The sequence below is a fragment of the Natrix helvetica genome (genome assembly GCF_964273705.1).
Source record: "Natrix helvetica genome assembly, chromosome: 7".
Taxonomy (NCBI): Eukaryota; Metazoa; Chordata; class Lepidosauria; order Squamata; family Natricidae; genus Natrix; species Natrix helvetica.
The window spans coordinates 15105993-15120282 of NC_138558.1; the positions used below are offsets into that span (position 1 = coordinate 15105993).

A 14290-nucleotide genomic window follows, 5' to 3' on the forward strand; every position below is an offset into this window, starting at 1 on the left:
GCAAGCACTATTTTTTAATGGTCAGCCCTGCTTTTCACTTTCTTTGTAAACCATATAGTGAGAAAAGATGCTTGGAATGCAAAACATGCCAGTTTTAGTCCCTGGAACACCCTGTTAACATGGATTGGATAAATGTGACGGGAAAGACTGCTCCCTGGCCTACAACTGAGATAATTGCTGTCAATCAAAACAAACAAGGTAAGATTAACCCATCAAATATCCAGACTTCATAAACGGCATCTGTGTTTCCATACTTCAGTAAACCGAAGATATTAGGCAGTGGTTCTCAACCTGTGGTGTGTGAACCCCTGGGGACGGGCAAGAACAGGAGAGGGCTGCTGGGGGTTCGCACGGGTTGGGTGATCCTCTCGCTAGGATTCTGATGAGTTCGGCGAATGCCATGCCTGGCTGGCCATACCCACCCCACCCCGCCCATCCCAGGAGTCTCCACGCAGCCCGTTCATCATACCAGGTAAGTGCAGGGCCCACGCGGAGGCTCGGGGAGGGGGGAAAATGGGCCTACCAGAGGTTCAGGAAGTCCGAAAAAATGGCCTGTTTCTGGTCTCCAGAGTGCCTCTGGCGCCCCAGGAAGCAGTTTTCGCCCTCCCGGAGGCTCAAGGAAAGTCTCTGGAGCCTGGGGAGGGTGAAAAACTCCTCTTCCCGCCATGGTGCAGGCGGCCAACTAGGCCACGCCCACCATGGCCAAGCCCACCCAGCAACGGGGCAGCGGACCTGTTGATGCAATTTTTGAAGCCCACCCCTGCTCATGAAATTGTCATGGGGTCTGTGAAGGCTTTAAGAAATGTTATGATTTCAATCTTGAGTTAAGTCTGAGGAGTCCATGGCCACAGCAGGTATTTAAAGGGGCTCCATGGTGAAGAAAAAGTAGAGAATCTCTAGACTAGACCAAACAGATATAGGCTCCAATCCATGTTTAGCCTTGAAACTGACAGACGTGGTCTTGGAGCAATCCCCTTATTATATTTAAATGTAGAACTACACAATCTTTTGGCAGTCAAGTGTTGCCTTTGACATTTCGAACAGAACTGAGGGCTGTAGAGGTGGGGCAGAGAGGGCAGGAACAGACCAAACACATAGGCAGGGGTGACGTTTTCTGGTTCTCTCCCATTCTCATGATTTTGAGGGAAGATTTTTTTATATAAAAAAACCCTTTGTATCTGAGGGTTTGACGCTACAGGTTTGCTTACTTCCTGCCTCAAAATGGCAGAAAATCATATCATGGTATTTTAGACAGAAGAGGCACAAAGGGAGCTTGGAGATTATAAATGGGCTTGCCCAGATTTGGAAAAAAAAACCACTCGAGCCCTCCTTGAACCAGAAAGATTTGATGCATCTACTGTGACATCCTGAGATTTTGCATTGTGCTGATCCCTCCAGTAAGCGATGAGTAACGGAGTCAAGTAGGATGTAATGGTAGGAAGTTAAGCAAATAACCAATACAAATGGTGATTTCCCACCATTCAGTGGGTTTACCTACATCAGGGGTGTCCAAACTTGGCAACTTTAAGACTTGTGGACTTCAACTCCCAGAATTCCCCAGCTCTGCTGGCTGGGGAATTCTGGGAGTTGAAGTCCACAAGTCTTAAAGTTGCCAAGTTTGGACACCCCTGACCTACATTATAAGAGTTAGTACAGAAAAAAAACAGAGCAAGTGCATCTAGGTAAGCCTTTCCAAAACCAAAATCACTCCATTTGAAATCCTTTTTTTTTTTTGCAAATATCTAGAGCTCCACCAACCTGTTTGGCCAACTGATCCTTCTTGCCAAAGCCGGTGGCTGCAGCAATATTTCCAGCTCCTTCCACCGTCTTCTGGGCTACGGCTGTCACTCCGGTGACAACAGCTCCCCCTACATTTGACACTTGCTCTTTGGTTTTCTCGGCCACTGTAGGGGGAGAGATGTCAAAGGTAAGAGAAGGAGAATATTTCTCGAGTGTCTTTTTCCAAGGTCAACACTGATGTCTCTGACTTATTCACAGATGGCATAGGATGCAGTTTTATTAGGCACGCAAAAGAGAGAGAGAGAAAAATCACAAAAGCACATCTCTGTTAAGTCCATACTTTGCCTCTGGTGTACAAATTACGCATGGATTTTAAAGTTTTAATTTGAAAAAAATATTTTTAACAAATGTATTTATTTAAACGCCAGTCAAAATTCCAAAATGGCGTTCCAGCTGGCAGGATAATACTTGCTTAAATATGCAAAGAATGGTCAGCCCATCTGAGCATGATAAAACTAATGCTGTGCCCTTTCAATGTTGCTGTAACTTTTTAACAGATTGTAAAAGTGTGCAGGATCCATTTAAACCCTTATCTGGTTAGTTCCCCAAACCATTAGTTGATAATTCAAAAGAGGATGAGCACCTACAAAAGCCAATGTCTTTTAAAACAAAATTGAAGAAAAAAAACCCTGAAATGCTTTGAGATATTTCGAGAATGGAAGTAAGGGAAGATAATTCTTGGGGATTTCCCTTTCTCTTCCCCACCCTAAATACCCCCAGGAGGACTAAAATACATCACCCTTTCATGTCACATTATCATTTGATGAATTCCAATCTCTTTAGAAGTCAATCTGACTTAAGTTGTGGCCTCCAATATTTTTATTGTACATTTTTATCCCTGGTCTCCCTGGTGGATGTTAATCAAATGAGTTGGCCATAAAATTGCCATCTCATGATGCTTACAGACTGTTGTTTTACAAAAGTTATACACCAGGGTAGTCAAACTCCCGGCCCACAGGCTGAAAGCGTTACATGCTGGCCACACCCATGCCTGGTTTAGCGAAAGGGGGGAAAAGTCCCAATACATCACATGGTGCCGCTGTGATGACATGAGTTTGACACCTCCGTTATACACAGCTGCATATGCTAACAAACCTGAACATAAAAGAAACCTATGTGAATGGAGTCCACTTCGTATAATCAATTCAAATATATCAGGTTGACTTGACTCAAAAGTTACTTGGGCACTAAAAGCATCTTTTGCACTGTCCAAATCAAATGTATCATGCAGTCCGATTTAATAAACAAGCATGATTGAACAAATGAAATCATAGATACTTCATTGAATTAGCTCCCTGTTGCAAATAATTAAAGGTTATTTCACAGGCGCAATAGGTTCATGCTAACTGAATACATCAGATGAAAAGAGCTTGGTTCTAATATCAACATTATTCACATGTTCCAATTACCCTGCGCATAGCAGATGTGTAAACTATGAGCATAGCTCTGGTGGTGTAAATGCAGAAGAGAAACAAAGTACATTTGATAAAAGCTCATTTGAAAATAGGGAAGAAAATAAGGAAGTTGGCCTGTCAAATGGTAGCTAATTGTTATGGATTAGGTTAGCTATAATCCAAAACATCAATACCTTTCATATAGACACCAGAGAATACAATGATTTGGAGAATTAGGTAGAACAGCAAAAGTGCCCCAGGCCTTGGAGCTTTCTTCTTACATCCATACAGGTAGTCCTGTACTTACGACCACAAATGAGCCCAAAATTTATATTGTCATGAAACATTGGCTAAGTGAATGTGTCCCATTTTACGAGGGACTCACAAAGGAAGGAAATTTGAATTTGCTCTTGTACCAGCTGTCATTTGATACCCAAGCAAGGTCAAAATGGGTTCTGAGGTTTGGACATGGATTTCAGCTACAGCTACGAGAGCCATACAGATCATTTGATAAGAAAAGAGTTCCTGGAAATAAAATAACAGGCATATGCTGGATATCAGTCATTTGCTGCTGTTGGAGGTACACCTCCAATGATTGTACTAAAATACTAAGAACCTATTTACTATTCCAGGGCCATCCTTGACCGTTGAAGATCATATTTCTAGAGTCTAGAGAAGAGATTTTCTGTTGTTTTGCAAGCAACTCTGGTCGGCATCTTGAGAGGCAAAATGCTTTGCTATGCTGATCACAGATAACTGAGCAGAGGCTATTTTGCCATAAGAAAATCTGTTTTCTTGACCATGTTCACTAAACCTTGAAGCTCAACAGTTACTAGCTGTGAAAACCTACACCAGCATATTGCTGTATATAACTAATTTTTGAACAATTGCCAGTGTATCAAAGGAATTCTAGGTATGAAAGCTCCAGTGGTGGGTTACGACTGGTACGCCCCGGTATGGCGTACCAGTGCCTGCCAGAAGCACCGGGTACTGCTCTGGTATGGTGCTCTGGAGGGCCCACCTGCCCGCCCACGTTCCATACCAGCATTTGAGCTCTTCGCGGCTTCCGCGCACGGAGCGTATGGCACCTGCGTGACGCTCTGCCGAGCAACTGGAGCGTTGCAGAGGCGTCACAGGTGGTAAGTACACATGCGCGCGCTGCACACGTTCATGTGGTGGACACCCGGCCCTGTTGCACTGTACCAGTTGTACCAGGATCCGGAACCCACCACTGGAAAGCTGCTTTCAACGTAAGGAAGACTACAGATGCCAGATGCCATCCATTAGCAATAGCAATAGCACTTAGACATATACCACTTCACAGTGCTTTACCACCCTCTCTAAGCGGTTTACAGAGTCAGCCTATTGCCCCCAACAATCTGGGTCCTCATTTTACCCACCTTGGAAGGATGGAAGGCTGAGTCAACTTTGAGCCTGATTGTATTTGAACTCCTGGAGTGAGCACTGGGATTGTTAGCCTGTAATTCTAAAGCAATCTCATTGTGCTCAGTGCTTTTTTTAAAACCAGGAACAGGAAGTAAGCATTACTTTTTTTTTACCAGAACAAGAAGTAAACATCATGACCATGGAATGCTGTAAACAGCCATTAAGGTGGGCTAGTTACTGAGCATCCAAAATGCAGTCATGAGACTATGGGATGGGTGGGAGGGAGGGAATGACATCAGAACTTCAAAACTAGATCGTCAGTGCCTTTTTTCAGGATCTGTTGTAATTTCAAATTGGTAGTAAGTCAAGGACTACCTGTAGCGTGTATCTCCAGAGTTCCTTAGTAAAATGAATGTGTTTCCTTGAAACTTTTAAATGTGTATTCCCCTATTTGCTGGTTGCTGAACCCAATAAAAATACTTGGAAGATGAGTATAAAAGGCTGAGTCAACCTTGAGCCTGGCGGGATTTGAACGGCCAAATTGCAGTCAGCCGGCAGTCAGCAAAATTAGCCTGCAGTACTGCACTCCAACCACTGTGCCATCGAGGCTCATCCATTACATGTTTCACTTGCAGTGAAAATAATCAGTCAGGCTCACTGGTTATTGGCCAAAAACAGATATGGAATCTGGGCCAATACTTTGCTGGCTTTGCACTCCCCACAGATGGCATGTCATGTGTTTGAGTTGTCAGAAACTGGAATTGTACTACAGATTAATATCTCCAAATGCTCTCTCTGCAGGAATGTTCCTTTCCTGATAAGACCAATAATGCTGTTTCCCAAATGCCTGATCAAATCGCAGACATTTCCTTCCTAAATCAGAGCCTACTGTTTAAAAAAACAGACAAGAGATTGATTGATAACTTAGAACTAGAAATGCAATTGTGGACTTACCTGTTGTGACACCGTGAACCACGCCCTCTTTGGTCTTTGATCCTAATTATCCAAAATAAAAATAAAAATAAAAATCAGTTTCAATGGAAACTGAGTGGAATGAGTTTTAGGAAGCATAAGGATACAGTTCAAGAGTTCACACAAGGTGTTGATCCTAAGTTCAACACAAATTGTGTTTTTATAAAATAGTAAAGGTAAAGTTAAAGTTTCCCCTCGCACATATGTGCTAGTCGTTCCTGACTCTAGGGGGCAGTTCCTGACTCTGTTTCAAAGCCGAAGAGCCAGTGCTGTCCAAAGGTGTCACTGTGGTTAGGTGGCTGGCATGACTAAATGCCGAATGCGCACGGAACGCTGTTATCTTCCCACCAAAGGTCCCACCTATTTTTCCACTTGCATTTTTACGTGCTTTTGAACTGCTAGGTTGGCAGAAGCTGGGACAAGTAATGGGACCTCCCTCCATTACGCGGCACTAGGGATTCGAACCACCGAACTGCCGACCTTTCTGATAGACAAGCTCAGCGTCTTGGCCACTGAGCCATTGTGTCCCTCAATAAAATAGTAGCCCACACAATAAACTGCAAATATATAGCTTAACATTAGGACTTCATTCACACAAAGAGAATTGTAGTGCTCCAATTTATGGATGCAAAAAATTCGGATGCCTGCATAAGCCCTCCATATCGAAAAGGTGCTTTAAACAGCAGTCTTTTGTGCATTTGAATGATATAAGTGTGCTTAGCTGGTTTATGGTGACAGATGCAACTTTCTTGGCTTTTAATTGTTGCATGCTGTGAAATTAAAGAAGGTCTATAGAAAATTTTGCTTTCACATTAGCTGGGAAGCATGAATCATACAGATGGGCATAGCTAAATCTACTGGCTCAGTTTCTTTTAATGACTGGGATTCCATCAAAACAACCTCTAAATAAATCCAATATAAATCTATTTTTTCCAATTTGACTCCCAAAATTAGCACATTATTAAAGTGAAGTATGGTAATCTAAGCCAGGAATGGGAAATTTATACTTTTCAGGAGCATCCTTTCCAAAACATACACATGTATCCCTTAAGATTGTACCAGTAGTAAAACAGCTGCATTTTGTTGTTTTATCATTACAGAAGTAATCATTTGGTTATTGTTTTTCAATTTTTCAGAATTTTAGGGATGGGAATAAAACTGGGAAATTACTGGGAGGGAAATTCATTCATAAACTCCTCTTAAACCATAGAGGAAATGTTTACATGGACCCTAAAAAAAAAGTGGACTCAGCCTTTGGTATGAAAGGAATGATTTCCCCTTTCTCATCCTTTAAAAAAGAATAACAAAGATGGACCAACATATTTTGACCATCTCCTTCCTGATGACATCCTCACATTACTAGATGGCCTCCTCTGAAAGGTTGGGTTTTTTAAACAGATTAACAGAGTTGGAAAGGACTTTGTTGGCCATCTAGTCCAACCCACTGCCCAAGCAGGAGATTCTACACCATTTCTGACAAATGGCAGTCCAATCTCTTCTTGAAAGCCTTCAGTGATGAAGCCCCAACAACCTCTGAAGGCAACTTCTGTTCCATGGGTTGATTGCTCTCACTGTCAAAAAAGTTCTCCTCATTTCTAGGTTGAATCTCTCCTTGATCAGTTTCCATCCATTATTCCTTGTCTGGCCTTCGGGTGCTTTGGAAGCCCCTCAAATATTAGAACATTGCTATCATGTCTCCCCTGGTCCTTCTCTTCACTAGATTAGCCATTCCCAATTCCTGCAACCATGCCCAGGTCCTCAGATAGTTGCTTGCCATATATGGACAACTCTTTTTCTCAACAGTAAACCAGCCTAGACTATAACCTGTTCTCAGTTGCAAATGAAAGCAAATATGTGTCTCAGAATAATGTTGCAGGATCCAATCTGGATCGGTCACCATGACCAGAGGTTTAGTCTTCTGAGCTTTCAGACTCATGCTGGAGCCAATCCTCAGGTAACTTCTCTCTAACAGAATGTCTGCTTTGGGCTATTCTATATATAATATTAATGTAGTGCCTGGTTTTGTGGCTTTTTAGTTGTTGATTGGGGTGTTGATGGCTGGCTATTAAGTCAATGCCTGTTGTTTTCCTGTTCTGCCAAGCACTCGGTTCCTAAGCACTTGATAAGCTTGATAAGAAATCAGCACTCATGTTGACTGACAAGCAGCCCCTTTCCCAGCTCCAATCATTTCCCTGTCTATTTTTGTCCCTGCTCAGCCAACAATCTTAGTAGCTGCAAAATTGAATGTATGTCCTTGTTTGTTGCAATGTGAGGCTACCAATGAGTTTGGATTTCCTCGTCCGACTGCTTGTTTCTGTTCTTGAATTCTATTCTCAGTTGGGTGAGGAGGATATGATCTATCAGAGCAAATTCAAGTACGGGTAAATATTAAGACACAAGTTAGGGTTCATCAGTGTTCATCTTGGTTCAAGTTACATCTATGTGTGATGATCTGGATAGCAACCATGAATCTACACCCGACAGATGCAATGCATCCCTTTTGAATTTCTTTAAGATTTCTTCAAGGTGTCTCCCTGAAGAGATGCAAGCAATCCACCAATATAACAGTTACTGCATTTCCAAATGGAATAAATATTACTATATCCAAAGTACATGCACTTAGCAGAAGCTTTAGTTATTTCCAATTCTAAAAGTTTGCCATTCAAACAGCGCAAGAAATGTAATAATGTGTTTGGTTTAAAGGAGGAACATATTACCACAGGTCATCTTGATTGCTCATTCTGTCCAGAATAGCAGCCCGGAAAAGAAATTCGGATTGCTGTCATAGTTAAAATATTGGATCGAGATCAAGGAGACCCAATGTTTTTTTCTAAATAACTTTTCTCCTTGGATTGTTTTGGGAAAGGTAAATTGAAGAAAGGAATGCAAGGAATCTCACTTTTGCTTCCAGGACAAAATAAAAAAATGAATAAAAATCTAAAGAATTCTATATATATACAAATTGAGAGCCCAGAACATCCCATGTTCCTATTGAACCTTGAATCTGTATGAACCTCCAAAGTCTCTCTATAGATGCAACAAATCTTAATTTGACTGGGACACACAGGAAAGTGTGTGTCCCACTTGAAAAATTGAATTATATCTGTAAGGGTCATCTGTTTGAGCCAGCAACTGGACTGGAAGACCTCCAAGAAGGGAAGTCCAAGTCCATTGGACCCATGCCCCACCTAAGCAGCTTTAAAATGCCTCCCCCTCCCATGACCTATAATTCTTACTTTACTCAAAAAGTAAACTCTACTCATGCGGAGGAAGCCAAAAATGCCAATACATTGGTTTAAACAAGATTCAAATTGCCCCCATTAAAAATCAAATGGCCCTCCTGTGGGGCCTGGGCCCCACATTGGGAACCACTAGAACAGGGGTGTCCAAACTTGGGCACTTTAAGACTTGTGGACTTCAACTCCCAGAATTCCCCAGCCAGCCATGCTGGCTGGGGAATTCTGGGAGTTGAAGTCCACAAGTCTTAAAGTTCCCAAGTTTGGACACCCCTGCACTAGAAGAATGCCAAATTCCCTTCCAACTTTATTGCTTCACGATTCTAGATTTCATTCCATTTCATTCATATTTTCTTTCTGTCTTGGCTCCACCCACTTTTTGACCTGGGATTCCTGATTTGCCAATCAAAGGCTATGTGGACCTTGGCTCAAAAAACAACAACATTGCATACTCCAGATTTAGGGTCTCACCACTTACCCACATAGAGGACTCCTTCTTTTGTTTTCCCAGCTGCTTCCGCCACACCTTGTTTGGTTTTCTCTGCTGCTGCTACCATTCCTTCCTTAGCTTTATTAAATCCTTTCATGAATACGTCCATGGCCAAAATACGTCAGTGTCCAGAACTGAAAAGATAGGTAACTTGTATTTAATTTGTTAAGTCGTTTAAGAAAGAATAGCATCATGTTGTTTAGGAGGGAATAGCACATCTATCCATCTATACATGATCATCTTGGTCTAAAACTATGCAGATGGCTAAATATGGAGATAACCAAAGCATCAGGGAGGGGACATGGGACAGAATCATGCTCACTAGAACCACTGCCCTTCATGTACATAATCAACAAAAACAACTTGTGATTATTTCCTGTGGACGAATGAGTGGCTTCCATCAACCAGGTATCTGTTGCATGTTATCCTGGCAGATTGCAATTGAGTGCAACATCTCTTTACAGAGGATTTTCAGGTGCCCCCATTTCCCAAAGAGATCCACCATCCTGCAGCTTTTTAGTTCCTTCAGGGTAACAAGGAAGATATTTTCATTCTTACGGGCTTGTAACTCTCTGCATTTTGGTGTCATTGCATTATGCTTCTTTAAATGGTTCAATTTTGCAAACATTGCTTTAAGGCATTTTTTTTTAAACTGCCGCCCTTGTTTCTCGTTTAAAGGGACTGTTTCACAGTGGTGTTATTGGGGTGTGTGTGTGTGTTATGCAAATATTGTTGAATATTTCATGTCCTACTTCATTGTAGCCTTAGTTTTCAATTGTAAATATTTTGCCCAGTTCTTTAAATGGTAAACTCATACCATCTCTTCACCTCATTTGACCCCTAGTGACTACAGTATCCAATGATGGTTGTACAAAAAAGCCAACTTCCACAAATAAACTAGAAGCACCTATATTAGATTCAGAGGTTCATTCAATTTTTTTTTTATATTCTTGGAATTAAATCACCAAGGGAGTCAAAGGACCGATGCAATATCATTACACACACATATTATATACTCGTACACTACGCCATTGTTTCTGTAATCCTGGTGTGCCAATAAGCACAAATGGATGACTTCATGCAGCATGCTAAACATAAAACATTAGTCCAAAAACTGGGCTGATACAATCTGCTTAGGTTAGAATCATGATTTAGAAACCATAATACCAGAAAACTGGAGTCATGCAACGTGCTAACTCAAAACTCAACACACCACATTATGGTTCAATGTGATAAGTGAATCCAGCACAAATATTTCCTACATTGTAAATGTTTTTTATGAAACCCTTGTCAGATAATATCAGACACTGCACTGGAAATGATTGATCACTGCCACATCTTGGGGTACATTCCAGATGGCACATTAATCACCCAATCCAAGCTAAATTTAGCAAGAGAATAAGTCTACTAATTTAAATTATATTTTTTAATAAGTGAATGAGGCTGCCAGCATGTAGCCTATGTCATGCACTGTGACTCACAAATAAACCTCAGAGCAAACTTCATTCAAAGACAGAGACATATGGAATAACAACTGGAAGTTGCTCATTCCCAAGTGGCTAAAATGTTAATCTTTAAGACTACAACCATTTAGTTTTGTCCCGGATTCTCTCACCAGTACCCCAATATCTTTTTTTAAATGGTTGGGGGTTTTTGTATCTCATTTGCCTTTCAAGCAGATTTTAAAATAAACTGGGGGTCCTGATTCTGCCCAAGACAGCAGGAATAGAATGTAAAGCCATAATCTGGTATCACAGCAAGTTCTGAACCACAAGCTTATGAGTAATTCTTTTAAAATAGGAGTGTGAACTTGAAGTGGAATGAGGTGATGAGGAGGAGCCTCAGTTTGTCTCAAAGGGAGGATTCTAACATTAGCTGAAATCATGTTCAAACCCACAATATGTTTTGTTTTTAAACAACCCTTATCGCAAAAACAACCAAAGACCCTTCTGTATCATGGAAAAGTAAGAGGGACCTCTTTGCTTGCTCAGTCTCTTTGATTCATCTCCAATCATCAGTGCAATTCAGAAGACAAAATGCAATAATCATCTAAACTCACAGAGACAGTCCTTGTTTTGCTTCTCCCTTAAATTACTGGAGAAATTATTAATTTTGGCACCAGCATACCTACATGGGACCCAAGCTAGGCTATCAGCTCTGAAATAAATATTTCCAAATTAATTGGGGGCAAGGGAGGAAGAAAGTAATGGATGGACATGTAATGTATATATATGTGAAATGAGGTTGAGTTTTTTTTTTCTCCCTTTGAACACCAAATCATTGAGAAGGCAAACCTTCAGATTTGCTGGGTTATCTTGATTCACCAAAGGTTCCCCCAGTTTCCTAAAATGGAGAATTGGCTTTTCCTCTTGAAAGTGGGGGACAATATAAATCGTAGGCACTTGCTAATTCCTATTTTTTCTCTTTGTCACCCACACAAGTATCTTACACAAGAGAAGCAGTAAGATCATTATTTAATTATTTGGAAGACTGAGATGTTTTGCATCCCACATTTCTAGCAGAATGGGTGAAACAGAATGCCCAGTATGCTCCGGCCCCCTTCACTCTTTAGAGTCAAGGTCTTTTTCATTGGTAGCTGAGGAGCCTTAAAGGAGCTGCTCCCTTTTCTTTATATTCCTGTGTTCCAGACTACCATGAGAAGGATACAGGGCATATTTCAACCATCTGTTGAAGAGCTGCTGTGACAAATCTCAATTACAAACTGGTCCAGCTCTTCTGACATCCTTGAGTTGGTCTCCAAAACAATTCCCATCACTCCAACCACCTAGGTTGGCAAAGATAGCAGAAATTCTGGTCCAGGTCATCTGGAGATCACCATGGAATAGACCATGAATGTTAACATAGCTTATTTTCACCAGAATTCCAAGGAAACAAGGCAACTAAAAACCAGAAGGAAGTTTGCTTCTCCAGACATGATCGATGCATCAATTCTTCTAAAGATGCAAGGTAAGGCTGATTCAACATCAACAAGGAGATATTTCCCCCGTTGGCCATTCTTGAGATGTTAATGAAGACATCTATTGTGATCAGTCTTAATTTTTCTTTCTCTCACAACCAAATATGTTTATTTGCCTCTGTGCCAAAGCTTATTTAGGAATCTCAGATACTTCCTCCAAAGTCTTGCCCATGTGAAAGGGGTTACTCCGAAAGTGAGCCCTCACCGAATTGGCACAGTTTTTCTTTGCACACTTACATAATAGCCAGATCCAAGTAACACAGTGAATAAATATCACAGCCAGCAAGGGTGATTGTCCAGTTGCAGCTCCATCACCAGCCTTTGCCCCCCCCACTTTATCCCCGGGATAGGCACGCAAACGACCCCTCCCTTAGCACCTCCTGCGACCCCCTCTTCCCTACAGACCCTTGTAGGTTACTCACCCCTTGTGGTTTATTTGCTCCGCGCCTCGCCTTGCTGGAGCGATCAACAGTTAGTCTTTTACAACTGTTGGATTTTCGGAGCGAAAAGGAGAGCTCAGAAGAAAAAAACCCAGAGGGATGGAAGCAAAGCGCCCCAAGAGTTGGCAAGGAGGCGCCCCGCGCTCCGCTTCCCGCGGTCAGCACATCCCTGCCTGAGGATCTAATCGGTGGTACCCAAGCTCCGGCTCCTTCTCAGGCGAGGCAAAGGATGTCGCTGGGGGGGGGGGGGGAGGCAGGAAGGCTCCCCTCGCGGACCGGAGAGAGAACTGCTCCAACGTGGGGCGGGCGAAGAGGGGGTGTAGTGTGTGTGTGTGTGTGGGGGGGGGAGAAAGCAAGCGCTCCTCTTCTCCCTCGTTCTTTGTGCTGGTTCGTCAGGTAGCCAGGCGGCGCCCGCGAACTCCCTCGCCCTCCCCATCCTGGTCCCTCCATCTTCCCGTGACCCCGCCTGGTGCCAAGTGCCCCCCCCGCTCCCCCCCCAAAAGACAGCCGAGCTCCCAGGGATTTTGCCATCCCTGCCCCACCCTTCCTAGAGCGGAGGAAAGGGATGCGCTACCTGGTTGGTTCCTATGCAAGAAGGTTTTGTGGTGGGAGGGGGGGGAATCGGAGAGAGAGAAATGTATTTGGTGGGTACTGTTGCTTTTAGGGTTAAAGCCCCTCCCCTGGGTCACTAACCACGCCCCCTTTTTGCCTATTTCCACCTGTTAAAGCAACAGGCTTATTATTGAAGGAGCCACTCTGGACAGACACAAAATGCCTTTTTCTTGACTATGGGGGAAAGAAAACCCTTAAGGCAGGGGTGTCCAAACTTGAGAACTTTAAGGCTTGTGGACTTCAACTCCCAGAATTCCCTGCTGGCTGGGGAATTCTGGGAATTGAAGTCCACAAGTCTTAAAGTTCTCAAGTTTGGACACCCCTGCCTTAAGGTAAACCAAAGGATGGGAAATTGCAAGGAGGGCATATTATGGAGGATCCAGAATGGAATGGAATAGAATGGAATAGAACAGAATAGAATTCTTTATTGGCTGTGATTGGATACACAAGAAATTTGTCTTCAGTGCCTAAGTTCTCCGTGTAAATAAAAGATATAAGTGATAAATCATGATCATAGTCATTATAAGTACATTCATCATGAATCATAAGATACAACCCTTAGTGATAATCATAAATTACTACATAACTAATCAACATAAACCACACTAGGAAACTAAATCAAATAATAGAAATCATAAAGATACAGTTTATTTAGGCACATTATGTGAAGATCTGAAAAAGGTTCTAATCCTGGGAAAAGTGGAAGGAAAGATCAGACTTCCAAGGTCCCTCCCAGCTCTATTCCATTCTAATTCTATCTGTGGCCAAACTATCCACCATAATTGCTTTCCCCATCTTCACTGCAGTGCCTGGTTCAACACAGTTTATACCTTTCTACTTATGACTCAGTTGGCTTTATTTAATCACCCATCTTTCTCGTGACTTCTGCTCTTATTGAAGAACAGAAGGAAACTTTACCTAGCCTTCTATAAAGCCTTCCTAAGGAAAGAAAGAAAAATGGAGGTAATATGTTTCTGCTTACT

The 14290-nt window shown here is 42.2% G+C and overlaps 1 protein-coding gene across 1 annotated transcript in view; it reads right to left on the minus strand.

The window, feature by feature from the left end:
- Positions 1-13002, minus strand: part of SNCA (synuclein alpha) — a 50695-nt gene extending 37693 nt beyond the window's left edge. The window contains exons 1-4 of the mRNA XM_081959178.1: positions 12678-13002; positions 9267-9412; positions 5535-5576; positions 1759-1904 (exon numbers count right to left, since the gene is read on the minus strand). Of these exons, the coding sequence (XP_081815304.1) occupies positions 1759-1904; positions 5535-5576; positions 9267-9387 (309 nt within the window). The 5' untranslated portion in view covers positions 9388-9412; positions 12678-13002. The remainder of the gene's footprint in view (positions 1-1758; positions 1905-5534; positions 5577-9266; positions 9413-12677) is intronic.
- Positions 13003-14290: the final 1288 nt, after the last annotated feature.